The 18,580-nt window shown below is 43.1% G+C and overlaps 1 protein-coding gene across 2 annotated transcripts in view; it reads right to left on the bottom strand.

Moving 5' to 3' along the window:
* The window catches only part of Creb5 (cAMP responsive element binding protein 5), a 397,557-nt gene that overhangs the window by 122,806 nt on the left and 256,171 nt on the right, over window positions 1-18,580 (bottom strand). Inside the window, exon 1 of one of the 2 annotated variants that reach the window (XM_063239966.1) lies at window positions 6,467-6,616. The exons of the other annotated variant lie outside the window; for it this stretch is intronic. Within the exon in view, the coding sequence (XP_063096036.1) occupies window positions 6,467-6,513 (47 nt within the window). The 5' untranslated portion in view covers window positions 6,514-6,616. Of the gene's footprint in view, window positions 1-6,466; window positions 6,617-18,580 lie in introns of those variants that run through there. 2 annotated transcript variants of the gene reach the window in all.

The raw sequence follows: 18,580 nt of genomic DNA, 5'->3' as shown, positions 1-18,580 counted from the left end.
GTAAGAAGGCTGAGAAGAGGTAGATGCAAAAATATTAATTTATGCCAGGTAAGAAAGAAATCTACTACTTAACTACAAAGGGTGAAAAAAACCTACTTCTTCTTGGTGTTGAAATGAATTACTTTAAAATCAGAATATAGGGGCTGGGAATTTAGCTCAGCTGTGTAAGTGCCTGCCTGGCAAGTGGAAGGTTGTGAGTTTGATCCCCGGTCCAAAATAAAATACAATGAGAATATAAACATTTTCGGTGATGGTGAGATGGCTACCTAACCCATGGTGGTAAGCTTTTTCTTTTTTGCCTCTCTACCTGCTTGTGGCCTCATTTACATGCTGTGACTCATTTTACCTTTCTGGAAACCAACATATATCATCATCCAAGCTTTTAAAAAAGCCAATTGGCTTCATTAGTAAATAGCATTTACTAAGAACATCATAGTCATTGTCTTAGAGATTCTGTTTCACAGATGAATTAACAGAGTCTAAGAAACTTTCAACAGGATGTCAAAAATCACATTGCTAGCAAATGCCAAAGCTCGAGTTAGGACCCAGATCTGTTTGACTGCAAAACTATGCACAGGGCACTATTGCACTGGGCTCCTGATGGTGTACAAACTACAACTTCACTGAAGAGCTTGTTTTGCAGACTCTCCCTTAGCAGTGATGCAGGGCCTGTCGAGGGCTGAAGGGCACAGCCAAGTGGTGCCCAGGCCCAAAGGGTTATAAAAGGACCAGCCAGTCTCTCTGTCATGTCAGCACCTGGGGCCACCGACAGGACTTCAATGTCATTGAAAATCTTTGATTTGAAAACTAAAAAAATCTATTTGATCCCAAAACACAGTATCTCATGGTCAACATTCCAGATTCTACAGCAAAGCCTTTTGGTCCCATTCCCCATTAATACACATGCCTGTGCTTTGTGCTTTTCATGGATGCTTTGGCCTTCATTTGGAGCCATATTATTGCGTTTTCCAGGCTTTGCTTTTCGGACACCCCAATCTATTTCAGGCATTTGAATGAAAAAGAAAAACTTGTAACAAGAATTCAGTTTTGGGCATCACATGAAGAGAAAGGAAGACTTTGTAGTAGAAGAGGTCTTGGCTATTGTATCATTAACGATTGTCCCACACTCTACAGGGACAGCAAACCATCGATTAATTCTTCTTGGGTGCAGCATTGCCTCATCAATCATTAAATAAGCTCTGCTGCCAGTACAGCAAGAAGAACAAAAGACACACAGCCTTGTTCTAAAGTGGTTGTGCACTGTGTAGTGCATGTTAGAGCACTAAGTCAAGACAGTTTCTGGTTTTAAGAGTCTAATTCATTAAGAAACTGCTCTTACTACAATTGAAATTCATGAAACGCATGCCTCCGATAACATCAGTCTTATAATGTCATGCAGTTCAACCAGACTAGCAAAATCTGCATCACAAAATGAAATTTAGGCCAGCTAGTTCACACTGGTCTAGCCCACATTTCCAATGCCGCCCATTTTTCTTCCTCAACATGGCTATCTCCTATCTCCCCGCACAGTACCTTCCTATTCAGGTAGATGCACACACATCTTCCAATTACTCAATAAAAAGTGAGTCCTTTTTAAGGGATGGAGAGTCATGTGAGCCAGACAAGGCAGGAAACAGAAGGAAAAGCCAGCACTTTCATTCATGGCTGCTGCTCTTCTTTAAGTACAGGTCACAGTTTGCCCACCTTGTCTCCTGCCGGGCACAGGACATGACTCCTTCTCAAGCCTGTGCTCATTTTGGCCTCTTGAAGTTGACCTCAGCTTCCTGACTGGTAAAAACTATCTATATTTTTTGGTGCTACGTATTAAATCCCAGGCCTTGCACATGCTAAGCATGTGCTCCAATGCTGAGCAACTAAGCAAAATCTGAAATCTAAAACAGTGCTACAAAGCAGCTCAAGACGCCCAGCCCACTCCAGCACAGACTTGGCACCCTAGCATGGAACCTTTATGTGCCTCTGGGGCCCCATTGATGTCATAGAACTTTGCCATTATACCAACTTTGCCGTTATAATGTTTTTCCACTTGTTACTCTGGATGTTTCCTTCTTGCAAATCTCCCGAAGCGCCATTTGTACTACCTGAAAGGATATAGGAGAGGGAGGCAGCAAGTTTAAAAGGTAGCCTCATCCATCTACAAATACACACCACACATGTGCACAATGGCAAATAGAGGCGTCTTCCAGTAGAGTGAGAAATAGAATTCAGTGCTCGTGACTGGATTCGTTCATTTCCCTTTCACCTCACAGTACCATTTGCAAAGCCACAGCTGAGCACAAACAGAGATACAAGGGTCTTTTTTCCCAACTGCACTGTCCTATTATCACATCCTCCACTTAGGATACAAGAAAGCTGGGAGGTGTCTTCAATAGGAGGCCTCATGTCACCTTAACCAGAATTGTTCCTTTCCTTCTGTCATCTGGTGCATCCTCAGACCTGCTTGATCTCTAGAATAAAAAAGAAAGTATTGGAGAAAGAAGAGCCTTCGGTGATGCTGGGTACAAGATGGAGTCTGGGGAGCCCGGATGGTGTCTAGGGAGGTGGCACCTGCAGTGGTGACTGATGCCAGCTGGTACCACGTTGCCATCTTCAGTGATGCAGCAGGTTATATGTTTCCCCTGTGATCTCGCCACTCACCAGGGACCTGAAAACATTATCCCTACCCCTCAACACATCTCTCCAAGGCAGGCTTGGTTACCCTTATTTTATAAAGAAAATAAAAACTGGCATAGGGAGGTTCAATGGTTTGCCAAAGTCATCAGAATAAGAAAGTAGAAGTCTTGTCTCCAAAGGCCATGTTTTCTTCAGGAGACCCACAGTGCTTCTCTGATCAGTAGCTGCCTGCCTCCCCAAGGTTCTCTCTTCTTGTCACAGATGTGTCTAACAAGGGAACCATGGGAGGACAGAGAGGAAGGACATCATGCCTACACTTAGCCATGGAGCGTTCACATTGCTCTGCTCTGTGTCCAGCAGACCAAGAGGTGGGACCTGTGTCTCTTCTGCTATGTCATCAAAGTTCTGTCCCTCATCTGTTAGCAGTTACACGTGGCAGGCAAAGCCATTACTGAGGAAAGGCCTCAAGGGAATGGAAACCTGGACAACACTACCAGCATTTCCCAGCCTTCTGCCTGGGGGCTCTCACAGACAGGTTAATCCAGGAGGCCTTTTTCTTTAAGAAGTTTCAATGGTGGTGTGATGTTTGTCTGAAATGATGGTGAGATGTACAGTGGGCCTGAGCTTTCATATCAATGAGAACAACACACACGTGTGCACGTGCACACACATACACACACACACACACACACACACACACACACACAAGTAAGAACAAAACTGGGAAAACTTGAATAGATGGATGGATTTTGCCAAAGATCATGACTTGGTTATGGTATTGTGCTATAGTTTTTGCAAAATGTTACCACTGGGGTAATTGGCTAATGGGTTCGTGGAATCTCTCTGAATTATCTCAATTGCATGTGAATCTAAAATTATCTGAATCAAAATTTTCAATTCAAAACAATCAAAGCAAAACCTCTCAAACAAAATGAAACAGTCACCTATCAGCAGAATGAATGGCTTTTGCCTTTAGGTCACCATGGGTAGTCAGGACAACAAAGGTGCCACCTACTGTCATGCCTGGCACACAGGGGGCAAAGCTGAGCCCATCCATTACTTCTCATCCTGTCCCTCTGTCAGTCACAGTAGGTCATTTCTGATGATATGTAACTTACATCCAAGAAACATACATTGCATTGCTCTAAAAAGAAGCAATCCTGCTCTGTTATTCCCAAAGCATCCCAAGTACACAGTTGGTACTCACCAAACTACATACAATGACTAAGAATCTTTAGCCCAGGTTTTGTTTCAGCTCGGGGAATTTCTGTCTCCAGATCAGCAATTATAGTCCTTCCCTATGCAAAATTAAACAGACTCCATAGGTAGATAAATGTATGTTATACAGTAAGGCTCCTATCCTAGAATATAAAAAGGCCACTACTTTGGAATTTGACTGAGGAACAGAAATATGTCCTGGGAAATTATAATTATATATATATATAATTATATAATTATGCGTTTCCTGATGCTTAAAAGTTTTAGTATTCAGTCTATAGTCTCATTCAAAAACTTGACTCCCAACGCTGAGGGGCTGAGCACTTATTTAGCAGCTGTGAGGCCTTGGGTTTGGCAAAAACAAGCAGACAAATAGAAGCCAACAACAAAAAACAAAGCTTGGTCTTCTGTTAGAATTATGCTAACCTTCAAGCTGTGATACACTCTTTCATAGGCATAGATTCATTATAAACACTGCTCTGTACCATATAAGCAACCAAATCACAGACATGACCCATGTTCTTAGCGCCATTTTATGAATCTGAATCAATGTGTGATTTTCGGGAAGTTTACTGGCCACGAAAACTCTCCCTTGTGTTTTCTGATGCTCTTGGACAGACTCACCTCAATAATTACATCTCATTGAGGTCTCCTTACAGGCAGCATTTGAAAACTTTAGTCAAATAGCAAAAACAAACAAATTAAACAACCTTTGAAACAGGAAAAAAATAACCCCTCTGCACCCTTCTCCATTCATTTTATTTTAGGTACTAATTCATCTTTAATTTAAAATGTATTTTTTTTCATTTTCTTTCTTTCTTTTTTTTTTTTTTTAAAGCTATGCCAAATACATCTTAGCAAAAGTTTTTTGAAAGAATACAGATACAGAAGTAGATCTTTTGCACTTTAGGAGGGACTTCTGAGATCAGGTAAGGCCAGTTCCATTTTTAGGGGAGAGGTTTATTGTCCACCTTATCATCCCTTCATTTTATAATGCACCCCAATAGTTTAAGTAATGTGCTCCAGTTCAAGTTCAGGATTTGCACTACGCCCATTCCCCACCGCCACAAGGGTGCTATTTCCTCCAAAGGATACCTCTCCCCTACCTCTCTCCATCTACCTTACCTAGAAAGGAGGGAGGGAGAAGACACATAAAAGTTATGATTGATGGCATCCAATACCTGCATTAAATGAAAGCATAAACACCTCTGGGGGTGTGCCCCAGGCCACAGTACTCAGGGCAGATAGCTCTCTCCTTGTAAATACTTTGGTTTACAACTAGTAAGCCAGGTTATTTCAAAAAGTCCACAGCCCAGGCCAGGCATCACAGTGCCTAACTCTGTTTTACGAAATAAAAACATGGCAATAATTGTGAAAATACAAATGTCTCTCCACGAGATCCTTAAAGCACTAGGCACACAATTATTTGCCCCAGGTCCCTCCCACGTACTTTGTGTTTATTCCCTACTCTCATATACTAATTAGGTATTCCTAAGACAAATCAATCAATTGGTTTTTATCATCCCTCCCATTAACCTAGCAGGTTATCTTGAAATTAATTCAAGCACACACAAGTCTTCGTGGTAGCACTGGGTTAACTTCATTGTCACGTGGCACATCAGAAAGTTAAAAACCCCAAGCAAATGCACAATTGCTGTTAACCTCAGCTGAAATAATCAGTGAGAGACTGTCACTACTTTTGAGGATCATTATGCATTACTTTAAAAACCCATGCAGTAAATTCGTAATAATAAACAGAATAGCACAATCAAGAACTCATAGCACAGTCATCCACAGGTCACTAGTTACACGAACTCCCCCACTCATCCACCATCGCTGCAACCTTTTATGAAAAAGACAACCGTTTTGAGCCACTAGAAAAAAAAAGTGAGTGAGAGAGAAAAAGAGAGAGAATCGTGGTGGAAAATAATACACAGCTGTGATAATATCATGTTTTTTTAAAAATACCATAATATAGTTTTACTTTTAAAAATAAAAGATAAAAAGGGGCGTCTGTGAATGATTAGACATTGCAGTCTGAAGCCAGTTACAGTCACTGCAATTGATAATAAACTGAAAACCCCTTGAGAGCAGGTAAATGCTTTGCAACCCTGACCCCCAGGCTCTCACATTACTTAACTACCCTGCGGTTCTTGCATTACATCACCATTCAAACGATTGGTCCCTGCATTTTAACTCTCTCCCTGTCTCCTCCGATTAGGAGCGACACCGCAGCAAAGAAACTTTGCCGGGAGTTTGTGCTTTCTCGCTTCGCCTTTTATTTGTGGGCTTTTTGCTCCTGTGGCTTTGGTTTGCTTGGCTTTAAAAAAATTTTTTTTTTTTTCTCAGCGCAGCCTCAGCTCAACTCATTCAGGTTTCTGTACTGGAACAAAAAACTCGGATTAAAGTGAAAAGAAATGCCTGTTCGGGACCAGAAGAGGAGCAGCAGTGGGGCTGGGGAAGGAGAAGGAAGAGGACAAACAAAGGAGGCAGAAAGGCGAGAAAGGGGAGAAAAAGAAGAGGAGGAGGAGGAGGAAGATGAAGCCTCAAGGACAGAAAGCAGTAGGGGCAAAAATCCTCTAAAATCAAGAAAAAGAAAATAAAATTAAAAACAAACCTCATGGACATCACTGAGGCTGAATTCCCTCCTGAGGTGCAGAACATGAGAGCTCTGGAATGAGTGTGTGTAGAATTTGAGCCAAAGCTTAACTAGCTTGAGTGAGTCATATCCTTCCCATTTGATTCCAGGCCAAACGATGATGTAATGCACTGGCCCTTCTTTAGCGCCTAGCTCTGGCTCTCTCCCTCCAGCTTGCTAGCTCTCTCTCTCTCTCTCTCTCTCTCTCTCTCTCTCTTTCTCTTGGGCTCACCCTCCTCCTCCTTCTCCTTTTTAGCTCAGTGCTGGTGAAGTCACCATTTAAATCTGGCAGAACTGAAGCAAAAACTTCAATGTAACCAAAACAGCCCCAGGCCGAGTTCCAGACTCAGGGAGCCTTCACGGTGCTATTGCCCTTAGAAACGGGTAAACAGAGGAGGAAACAGTGCTGCCTCGGGATGGCCCGACAGCTGCCATCTGAGAGCTCCGAGGAGGACCAGGGGGTCTGCAGCGGGGGTCTGAAAAGTTCTGATGGAAAAGAAAAAGTTGGTTTTAAAGAAAAGTGTTCCTGCATTTGGAGAAAGGGAAATAACAATGAAGACACATGTCAGGAGGAAAGTAGGGCATGCGAGAGAACAGGTTGGAAAGACAGAGTACGAAGGGCCAACTCAAGTTACCAGCCCAGGCGGGCTTCAGTTCAGTACCAGGTGACAGGGTTTCCATTGCCCAGGGCCCTTTTTTCCTGGAGCTGAATGGGATTTTCTGTTTCTAGATGCCAACCACCTTCCCTCCAGAGACTTCTCCCATCTGACCTCCCTGTCAACAAGGGCAAAATCACTTCTGGTCCAAAGGTGCGCGAGTGTCTGGGGCATCAAGAACTGTGCAATCACAGCCAGGTTTCTGCTGGCTCGTGCCGGTGGCTCTTTGATATACTGAAGGGTCCTCAGCACTGCGAACACAACCTGGCCTTTCTGAGATCGGGACTCTGCTTTCAGGGGACCATCCAAAAATGTGTAGCTTCCTCCCTTCCAGAACGAAAGATGGGCTACCCTTCTCCTGGCTTGCTGCAGGGGTGCCTGGGGAGGTGGGGCAGTCTGACGTTATAGAGGATACAGGGGAACAAGTAGTATGTGTGTCTCTTTTTTAATTACAGAGGGAGGAAAAACAGCCTGGGGTGATGGGGGGAGTCAAACATTATCCTTCACAAATGACAGTGAAGCCCTTTTAATTGCTGAATTCTACTCCTTCTCACTTCCCTTCTCAAGGCTCTACCCAGACGGCCCAGACACTTAGCGGTTTTGTTAACAAGACTTTTTAACCCTATCTTCTCTTATTTTTCTATTTTCCCTTACCCTTTATGCTTCCTGCAAAAAAAAAAAAATTTTTTTTTTAAATGGGAAGTTCACTAGAAGTTTTTTTTATACCACAAAAGCAGAAGAAATGCGCAATGGTGCAATTTTTTTTTTCTTGCAAACACAATCACAGCTTTTGCTATAGTTGATTGCTCCTAATTGCTTTTGTGGCTAGTAAATCAGGTGATAAACAACTGTCCCTGTGTGTTGCAAGGCAGAGGAGATCTTGACTCCTCAACTCTGGTTTTGCACAAATCTCTTAGTTTTTAGAAGTATCTTTTTCTGCTAGGGGTCAGGGCTGTTAATGTGAATCCCTTGGAATTTAAATCACAGCTTGAAGGACTATCACCGCACTCAGGAGAAGAGTTAAAAACCAAGAGTCTGTGTGACCCTGGGGTTGGGCTGGGAAGAGCTTTCTCCAGCAGGCTGCCCTCTGTCACCGACATCCTCAATTGACTGGATGCCACAGTGGCTCCCAGTGACACCTTTATCAAGGCAGGCAGCTCTGAATTAGAGGTGATCAGCCATAATTACAGCTGGCGCCACTGAAGCCCGTGGCCTGACAGCGGCAAATGTGGTTGTTATAAAGTTTTGTCCACCATGTCAGTGGCCTGTATAACTCATTTACATCTGACTTGCCAAGTGGTCATTGATTTTTCTTCTGCTGCAGGGAATAAATAAAACAACAGTTTCAATAGATCTTCTAATCCTTTACACTTTGAGGCAGGTTGACAAGGTTTTGTATAAATGGCTCTCTCCTTTTTAAAAGAACCGTGTATCATGTGGGTTGGTACAGAACTAAGGATTTTCATTTTTCCCAGCTTTGCCCCCTACAATAACACAATCATATCTGCCTTTTCATGTTGAAATATTTCCTTTTGTTATTATTTTAGGCATATCAAAATAAAAATGTGATGGGGCACTCCAAATTTATATCTTCCTATAACTCAATAGGAAAATGATCTCTCTAGGATTTTCTTGTACAGCCTCACAAAGGTCAGCTTAAATTGCTAGATAAGGGGCTGGGGATTTAGCTCAGCGGCATAAGCGCCTGCCTTGCAAGCAGGCAGTCGTGAGTTTGATCCCTGATACCGATAAAAAAGAAAAAGACAAAAAAAAATTGCTAGATAAAGGGTGCCTGCTGCTGTTCATTGAAGCTAGCAAAAGGGATCTTGTGCTGTGTGCTACAAATTATGTCTTGGAGCTTTCCTGGGCCTTCCCGGCGGAGGAGATGATAGTTTTGGCTGACAAGCCAGGCACAGACGGATAAGGAGGCAAACCAGATCCTCTGCTCCTGCCAGGGGCAGAAGAAGCCAAGAGACACAGAGCAGGTGAGTGTGCCTCTGAGCAGGGATCACAGGTCCACTGCCTTTACTTCTAGAATCCAAACTCCAAGCACATGGAGCTGCCTGGTTATACCTGCAGATGAAGCCGTTAAGTCACCAAAGTGCCACAACACACCTTTGACATCCTCATAAAACTTCTTTGGAGTGCTGGCATGTGTTAAACTAAACTTCAAAGTTCAAAAGGATTTGAATATTTACATTTGCATTTAATTGTTGGAACATAAGTATCCCCCACCTCCCCACCTTCCCACCGCCCCACCCCCGCCACTCCCAAATCAGGCATTTTCTCTACTCCTAGGTGCTCCCCCACCTCAACTTGAAAAGAACCCTTGCTTTCCCATTTCCCTTCCTGTGAGCAGCTAATGATAGAGAATATCCTGTCCCTGAAAGGAAACTCTCCCACCCCCTCCCAGGCCCCTCCGCTGTGGTCCTCTGAAGAAGAGGTGCTTTGTAGATAGGAGTTTATACAATGCTGTGGTCCCAGAAGCCTCCCCGGCCAGCAGGCTGGGCCTCCAGATTAGCTGGCTTGTTCAGGAATGCTTGCAACGCCCTGCTCGGCAAGGCTGTCATCCTTGGGGAGAGGGTGGCGGTACCGTGTGCAGCTGTTCCGTGTAACTCACTCAGCTCCTGATGACACGTTCGGCTCCGCAGAAGTGGAAACCTCTGAGATTTGAGCTCGAGGTTTAGAATGCTTTTGGACTTTCTCCAAAACAACCCGACAGAAGAGGCACAACTGGAATTCAGAGACCGAGAGGTTCAATAGTGGATGTGAGCAAGCCAGTGGATTTTCTGGGGGCCTGAGTGAATTTCTAAACTCTGATACATTGTGGAAGACACCACTGATATGAGAAACAATAAAGATCCTTCCTAGAGAGAATTTTTTTTTAAAGATTTGCATTTATTCTCCTGAAGCAAAAGCATATCATATCCTTGCAGACATTATTTAAAAAATTTAACCCGTGATTCCCAATGGTCTCAAGGGAATCTGAGGGGCCAGATAATTTCAGAGTTAAATAAGCTGTAATGACTATCACATGTATCCAGTCATAAACCTAGTATTAAAAATTATTCAGGAAAAAAGTGGCATCTCTTCCTTTTTTAATTTACAATAACCATCCAGGTGGTTTTCTAAGGCTTCCTTTGCAAATTGCTTCCAGGGAACCTTCCGGTCACAAACCACTGCACACCCACGTGGTGTCATTCAGCATTCCCTTCTACTTGGGTGTCCCATGTTTTCACAGTGGACAGAGCCGGGGGCTGTCTGCAACATGTACCGTAAACCATGTGCAAGCAGGATTAGCTGGCTTAGGAAAATCATAGGGCCTGCGAAAGTAACTGCAGACACACCCAGGGAGATAGTAAAGGGGTGGTCTGTCCTGTCTGTCCTCCTGTCTGTACCTACTGATTCTCCTACACCTAACGCTGGCATCAAGTACCCTGACTGGTCTTTTCTGTGTCCAAATCTAATTCTACTGCACTGAAGAAGAAATATGGAATGAATTTCAGAAAAAGGAATGAATCCCCAATGATGGAAGGGGTCAGGAAGCTTTGAGGGGCCAGGAGATGAAGAAGAGTCTCTTCAGTAGCCCTAAAACATCATCAATTCTGCATACTCATAGTTTTATAAATTTTCTAACTTCTGCTCTATCCTTAAACTATATGTCATTGTATCACACCCCAGCCTTCTGGAAGGCACTTAGACAGTATCTATTGAATACATCAATAAATGAATGAATGAATATACTCTGTAGCTCAGGAGAAATCCTTTCCACGATCTCTTGGCTAGACTATCAGGTTGGGACAGGAGTGCCCATTCTGTCCCAGCCACAAGGCAGTTATGAAAAGCACCTATGCCCCTGCTGTTCCTCAGTTTCTCCAGGGCTGAGGCTGCTTCTTCATTTCAGCATCTTGAGTACTTATCAGCTGCCTGGCTCACACATACTAGGTCCTCACTCTGAACCTATGACTACTGGCACACGTCTACTCAGCCTTCTATGCATATGTGCCCTCTTGAAAATTTTTGTTTCCCTTTGCATTTTTGGTCACACCTTTTCTGACCCTCCCTGAAGACCTGGAGCACCTAGAATGATAAGCAGCTCCCAGGAAGGCCACTGATTTGCCTTCTCCATCCTGCACTGTCCCTTTTTCCCTGCAAGCCTTTCCTTTCCTTTTATTCTTCTTGTCTTGGGTCCACATGGCAGTGAGGTACTCTGAGGTATATACATCAGAGGAGCTGGCACTCGACTGTTGTCGCCAACTTCCTACATGAGGGATCCAGGGGGAACTGAAACAAGGACAGAGGAAGCTAAGTCTTCCTGTTAGTGCTGCTTGCATGGCTCAGGCACTTTAAGGATACTGCCACCAGGATCTACTCAGGCCCAAACTAATGGTGGCATCAGTGCTAATTATGGAGATCTGTGACCCAAGGTTAGGACTACAGAATGAACTAGAAACATTGTGGAGGACTGGCAGTCCTAACTTTTGTGAGTAGAAGTTATAGAGAATCAGAACCTGACAATGATGCCAGACTGCACTGAATTCCCATTTTCATGCCAAGTAGAGCCAACACGTGGTGCAGTAGTTGATCAGTACTGGCTTGGATAAGATGGGCAGCTGATGAAGCAAGAGAAGGAGGCTCTTCAGAGCCTCAGTGGGGCCGTCTGGGGAGGGAGGTGATTTATCAATTGTCTCCTTTCCACTGTAATCACATGTAGTGACTGGGTTACGCTAGAATGGAGCAAGTGAGGTAAGCAAGGTACAAAAGTCCAGGAGGTGATCACTCCAGGGGCAGGCTGACCATCGCTCAACCCTGACAGCATCCTCCTTAGAAGTGGAGCCCTAGGGGCTTCGTGATGTCCCCCATAGCCCAGGCCTTGGTCAGAAATTACTAACTGCCCTCTGTGTATTCATGAGTACCAGCAGGCTCAGGATAACAGGATCGGGGGTACTTTGGCCAGTTGAAAGGAGGTGATTCCTGCCACAAACTGGACTCTCCTTTGGAGATGTGAAACTAATCTTTACTTTTTCTCTATTCCTCTATCCTTTAGATTTCCAATCTATTTTTCACTGTATTTGTTGTTTGCCTTCTTTAGCCTTTCTGTGAGAACTTACAGAAAGCAACAGCAGCCTATCTGTGATGTGATCGCAGCCACCACAGGCTGAGATTAGAATTAAAAACAATCTGATACGGAGTCAGGGGTGCAACATGACACCTAACCTGCATCGAGGAAGCCCCTTTTATAACCTGTGAGTTGGGTTGAGCTGTGTGTCCAGAAGCAAGCAATGTCACTGGCCCAGCACGTAAAATGAGTAATATAAAGAAACAGGACTTACGGGCCTCATGATTGTGATCAGGGAAATTTTCCAAGGGATGAGCTTTGCAGAGAAGCATAAAGGGATAGAGTGTTTTATGGCAAAATGGCAAAATAAGAATGCAGGACTGAGGATGTGACTCAGTAGCACAGTGCTTGCCGAGCATGCAGGAGGCCCTGGGTTCCATCTCCTCGTGTGTGCACATGTGTGCAAGAATGAATGCACACATATACACACAGTAAGAAATGTAGAAGGTTATATCTCTGCTTCTCTCAAATGATAAGATGGCTTCACACCAATCATCTATCCCTGGCTACTTTCATTATATACCCTGAAATGCCATCAGGGACACACTCTGAACTGATGCTATAGATTGGCGCCTGGAGCTCTTCTAGTTCCCTAAGCTACTGGTTCCAAGATTCCCACTTTCTGGGTGGGCCTCCCTATTTTACATAGAGGAAAATGTGTGGATGCTGGAACCTGACCATTATTTGAGAGTTTTTGTCTGGAACCATACTTTGTAGGAATTTCAAAACCAGTGAAAAAAATGTCATCCCTTAATATATTATAATTTCAAAACACCAGGGTATCTTTTTTTCTGAACATTTTCCCCGAATCTCCCCAACTACCATTACAGATAAAGCTGTCCCAAAAAAGATTACAATCGTCCCTTGGCACCAGCAAGGGATTGGTTCCAGGGCCCCCACAGGTACCAAAATCCAAGGATGCCCAAGTCCTTCAGGTAAAGTGGTGTAACAGTTGTGTGTAACCTACACATCATCCAGTGTATCAGATGTACTTGTCTGAATGATTCAAACCCTGAGATACAGTTCGCCATTTTTATTGTTAAACACTTTTATATGACAAAAAAATTTACAGAAGTAAAAATAAGTTTGAAGAGGTTTCGAGGGTATTAGAAATAAAAAGGAAGGCTTGAATTGTGAAACTGTTTTTGTGGTTTTATTTCTTTTCACAAGATTCCAGCTGTAGGATTCTGTTTGAGAATTGACCTTGCCTTATGCTGAGGGGGAAGTCCACCAGCACTGATTCATTAAGAGTGTTTCTACAAGGAAAATTAACCCTCCAACACTTCTGCCTGGAGGGAAGGGGAAGAAAATTTTTTAAACCTATAAACACAAAGCTCTTGGGCTTTCTAAATGAAATTATCTATGTTTTCATTAACTGAGTCCCTGAGTTAAAAAGTTGGTTTTGATAAAGGAGAATGAATGGAAGAAAAAACTGCTGACATAATATTTTGGTTTCCAAACCCACTTCCACATTCTACTGTCCCCCTCAGGCCTGCACACGACTGTGGTTTCTGTATTTACACCAGAATCCTGGATCGAAAGGTGCCGTTAATCCTGTCTCATGCTGAAATGGGCCTCAAACTTCTCAGAAAATGACCATAGTGACTCCTTTGTCTGCATGGCTGTATGCTTCTGTTTTTCCAAAGTATAACACGGTATGATTCAGAAACAATTTGATTTTGCCGTCTTTGTTTCTAGAACACCAAAAGATTTGTTTAGCTTTGTGAGTGAAAAGTCCTACATTTCTTATTTCTCACATATTGAAGGACCCCTCTAGCATTAACAGGAATAAGACAAGTGAAATCTGTGCATCATCTGGCCCAGTGCCCAGTTCTCTTGCTTTTTCTTTTTGAAATGAGGTCTCCTTGAGTTATCCAGGTTGGCCTCAATCTCATAGGTTCAAGAGATCCTCCTGCTGCAGCCTCCTGCGTAGTTGGGACTATGTGTACACCATGTTGCCAACTCCAATTCCTTTCTTTCAATACCCATGCAAAGGGAAAAGCATGCTTTTAAAGTGGTTTAGAATATTGTGTTCTTGAGCAACATGAGCCCCTAAAAATATAATAAAATTTCAACTATGGACCTGAGGTTGGGTTGGGTGTTTAGGTCAGTGCTAGAACACATGGTTAGCATGAGCAAAGCCCTATGTTTGAACTGCGGGATCCCCACAGACAAACCATGCAGGAGCTGTCACTGCAACTCATTTCAGGTAGAGGAGAGCAGGCACACGGAGATGCATCTCTGTGCCTTAATAGCTGAACCAGCAGACAGAGGCTTCTCTCTAGCTCAGTAGTTCTGAGTCTGTGCCCGAGACCCTCTGGGGGACAGAGTAAAATGTAGATGTTCAGGTAAGTTCCCTGAAATTATATAAGTAAAGGTGGGGTCCAAGCATATTTTAAAGAAAAACTCCACAGAGATTTTGCTGCTAGCGATCTACAGAGCACATGACATGGAAATTCTAGGTGGCCATTTTAAGGCTATAGAAATTTTATAAGTAAAGGCTATAGCTGGGTTAAGAGGCATATATGTCTAACTTCAGCTACTCAGGAGGTTGAGGCAGGCAGATCTCTTGAGTGCAGGAATTTGGGACCAGCTTGGACAACGAGTATAGCAAAAGCTTGTCTCCAAAAAATAAAAATTTAAAACAAAATAGGGGCTGGAGCCACCTCTCAGTGATAAACCATTTGCTTAGCAAGATGTTCAAAGCCTTAAGCTTTATTCCTAGCATCACAAAATAAAGAAAATTTTATAAATAAATGAATTGAATGAGCAAAAGAAAATATACACAAACACATGCATATTTTCCTTGTTGTTAAGACTCTAGAGAAGCTGTGACTTCCCTACTCCTCTTGTTTCTTAAAATAAAATATCTACAGGGGTTCTAAAATGAACAAAGCTCTAAGAATTGGTCATAGTAATTTTTCCAAAACAGGATGCCTACTGTGGATGGAAAGAAAACATGCATGTTCAAAGTAACATAACACCCATCTACATGGATTATAGAATTGTGGTCTCCAGAACCACTGATAAGATTAGTTTCCTGACCTGTGGCTAGTCTTGCAAGGCATTTCTTTTCTGTTTAATATCAATGCTTCCAGATGTTTGTTTTGCAATATTCCTGGTCTCCTAAAGTGACAATCACAGAGAGGCTGAGTGGCGAGGGCGGGGGAAGAACATTGTAATGTGTAACAGAGGAATCCCTGGTGGTGTAGTCGACCACACTTTTGGCACAACTTGGTTATTTTCTTGAACTGTAGCAGAACACTGTTTATGGTCTGGGTCCTAATGAGTACCACAGAGATCTGCACAGAGTTTCTTTCTCCAGGGTCCTTTACTCATCACTTTTCCCAAAGAATATTTGTGTCAGTCAGCTTTCCATCGCCTTGATGAAACACCTGAAGTAAACATTTTAAAGGAAGAGAGGTTTATTTTGGCTCATGGTTGCAGAGGTTTCAGTCTAGTCTTCTGTCTATACATTAGGCAGGAGACAAGGCAGAAGATCATGGTTGCAGGAGCATGTGGAAAAGGTGGCTGCTCACCTCCTAACAGCTAGGAGAAGCATAGAAAGGGAAGAGGAGGAGGAAGACAAGAAATATTCTCCCAGACCACATTACCAAGGACCCAGTCCCTTCGATTCAGCCCCATTTCCTAAGTTCCCATTACCTCCTAATAACCAATCAAATTATGAACCCAACAATGCATGAATACATTGATGAAGTCCCAACCCTCATGATTCAATCCCTTCCAAAAGTCCCATCTCTGAACATCGCTACAGTGGAGACAAAATCTCCAACACATGAACCATTTGGGAGACATTCCAGATCCAAACTATTAACAATGTTAAAACCTTTTTTCAAAATTGTTTAATTATTAACTTTCCCAAGTTCCACAGCCTTGGAGAGGAGAAAGTGCCAGTCTAGTCACATCCACAAACAAAAGTGACCTATGAAGGGGAATGAGGATCACAACCAGTGAGTCATCAAGGGCTGCATCTATTGCTAAGTGGGAATTAATGTCTGAATTACAATGATTGTCCTTGTATCATTTCTGTTTGACCAACTCTTTGTCATATCAATATCGTTATATTTTGGAACCACGGAAACAGTTATTGAAACAGACACCACACACAGGAGTCCAGGAAACAGACACAACAGAAACGCTTGATCGGTGCTGAATGTCTGAGAAATTATGATAGGTGCTGAATGTCTGAGAAATTAATAACACAGTAATTCGTGAGTGCTATGGGGAAAGAGGTGTGCAGAGAGAGCATGGGTAACAATGTTCTAAGAGGGAAAGGACAGTGGGAGATGTTAAGAAAAGCAAAGTGGGCTCTCAAGTTTCAGTTACTGTCTTTGTAGCCGAGGTCCACCAAGCCCCTTTCATTCTGACACATGAAGGTTTTGACACTCTCCTTACACAGAGAAGCCTTGCAATGACAGCAGGGGCCTGCCTCCAAGATTTGCATAACAAAAAGCTATCAATCATTATTAATGACACAAATGTTGGGATGAATCATTTTGAGGTAGCAATATTATTCAATAACGTTCTGAGTACTTTCACTAGTCGAGAGGCTGAGGCAAGAGGATTGAAAGCTCAATGCTATCCTGGGCAACTTAGCAAGATCTTGCTTCAAAATTTTTTTAAAAAAAGGCTGAGGATGTAGTTCAGCATTACCTGGGTTTAAATCCCACCATCCTCACCCCAAATTTCTAGGTACTTTCAGAATAAAACACATTCAATCACCAAGAAATAGAACATTTGTTTTCTACTTAGTGGGCAAATTCCTTGGTGTTAACTTCTTATGGCAAACTCAGAGCCTTCCCTGTTTCAAATGTGAGTTGTTATAACATGTACAAGCGTAGGTGTACTTTGTTCTGAACTGAAATGCTACCCACAAGATCAGTTGCATAGGGTATCACAACTTTGCAGTGTTAGGTGATTTTATGTCTAGATGGCCCTTAACTTACCATGGGGCTGTTCCACCTTACTTAGTCAAAGTTCTGGTATTTTAACAAAGTGTACTTGGTGTTTTCTTGATCTGATCCAAATCTCAGCAAAATGAAGATCATTCTGTTTCTCTCACACCTCCCCTTTCACTATCTCTGTCTCTGTTTCCTGACATCCGTTTATACTAACTGCTTTCCAGACATCTCACAAAAGATTTTAGCCAGTAGTAGCAAATCTGCCCCACTATATGCACTGAGAACTCAAGGAAACCCCGTCACACGGCCATATGGTGGTATTGGAGACACCAGAGCAGATGATGGGGAATATTTTGCTATGAAGATGCTTCCAAGTTCTTGGGTCTATGTTTCAGAGACACAGTAAAAGACAAAACAAGGCCTCTGATGGATGAAAAGGGAAAATAAATGTGGAGACATGCAACTAAATAATTTTAGGTAATTCTACGAAGAAAGTAAAATCAAATGATGAGCTGGGGCTCAGAGAGTGGTACAATATTTTAGAGACAGTATTCAGTGCAGAGTTTAAAGAGACAACATTTTCAGAGAATTGCAGGGGAGAAGGAGGGAGAGCAGATGAGAAAAGAGGTACAGAAGGAGCATCTGGTAGGATGCATACTTCTTGAATAGGCAAGAAGTAACGTGCATGTTGTACACATGCCAAGAAAGAAGGCCAGGAGGAAAAAGCAGGGAGATAACCTGCGAGAGGCAACTGGGTACAGCGGGCTTTCGCAGAGATAAACCTCTGAAAAGTCTAAAGAAGGGACTGGCATTATCCAATTTTTATTTTAAAGAAATTGCATTAAGTACTGGATTGGGAACGGATTGTCACAGGGAAACAATTCAAATTTGGGAAACAGTTGTAGGATTTCATAATCGTCTGATGAGTAGCAATGGAGGCTCTCACTAGGCTGGTAGCAGATTACGTGAGTGAGGACAGAGTCAGACCACACTGTGGCAAAAGAGCTGGCAGGACTCTAGAGCAAGGGAAGGGAGGAGTCAAGGATGATTCTTTGTTTTGACCTCCCTAACTGCGTGAATGCTGTTGCTAATGGCTGTGCTGAGGAAGACAGGTATTACAGACGATTTGGGAGGGCCAGGAGTTTTGATGTGGGCATATTAAGTTGGAAATGTCTATTAGACATACAGACAGAGAGGAATCAGGAAGGCAGACAAATGGGAACATCTGAGCTCAGCAGGGCGGTCAGGGCTGAAGACATCCATTGGGAATCAATTCTGATGAACTGTCTTTAACGCCATAGACTGGGCGAGTCTCAGGACTGAGTCATGCAGGCTCTTCTTCCAGTAAGAGGTGGGCAGAGGAAAATGAGCCAGTGAGGTGGGAAAAGAATCAGGA

The sequence above is a fragment of the Cavia porcellus genome, unplaced genomic scaffold, assembly GCF_034190915.1.
Source record: "Cavia porcellus strain 051 isolate PalLab524CR breed Dunkin Hartley unplaced genomic scaffold, mCavPor4.1 scaffold_2, whole genome shotgun sequence".
In the NCBI taxonomy this organism is placed as follows: domain Eukaryota; kingdom Metazoa; phylum Chordata; class Mammalia; order Rodentia; family Caviidae; genus Cavia; species Cavia porcellus.
This window is presented reverse-complemented; position numbering and strand designations above follow the sequence as displayed.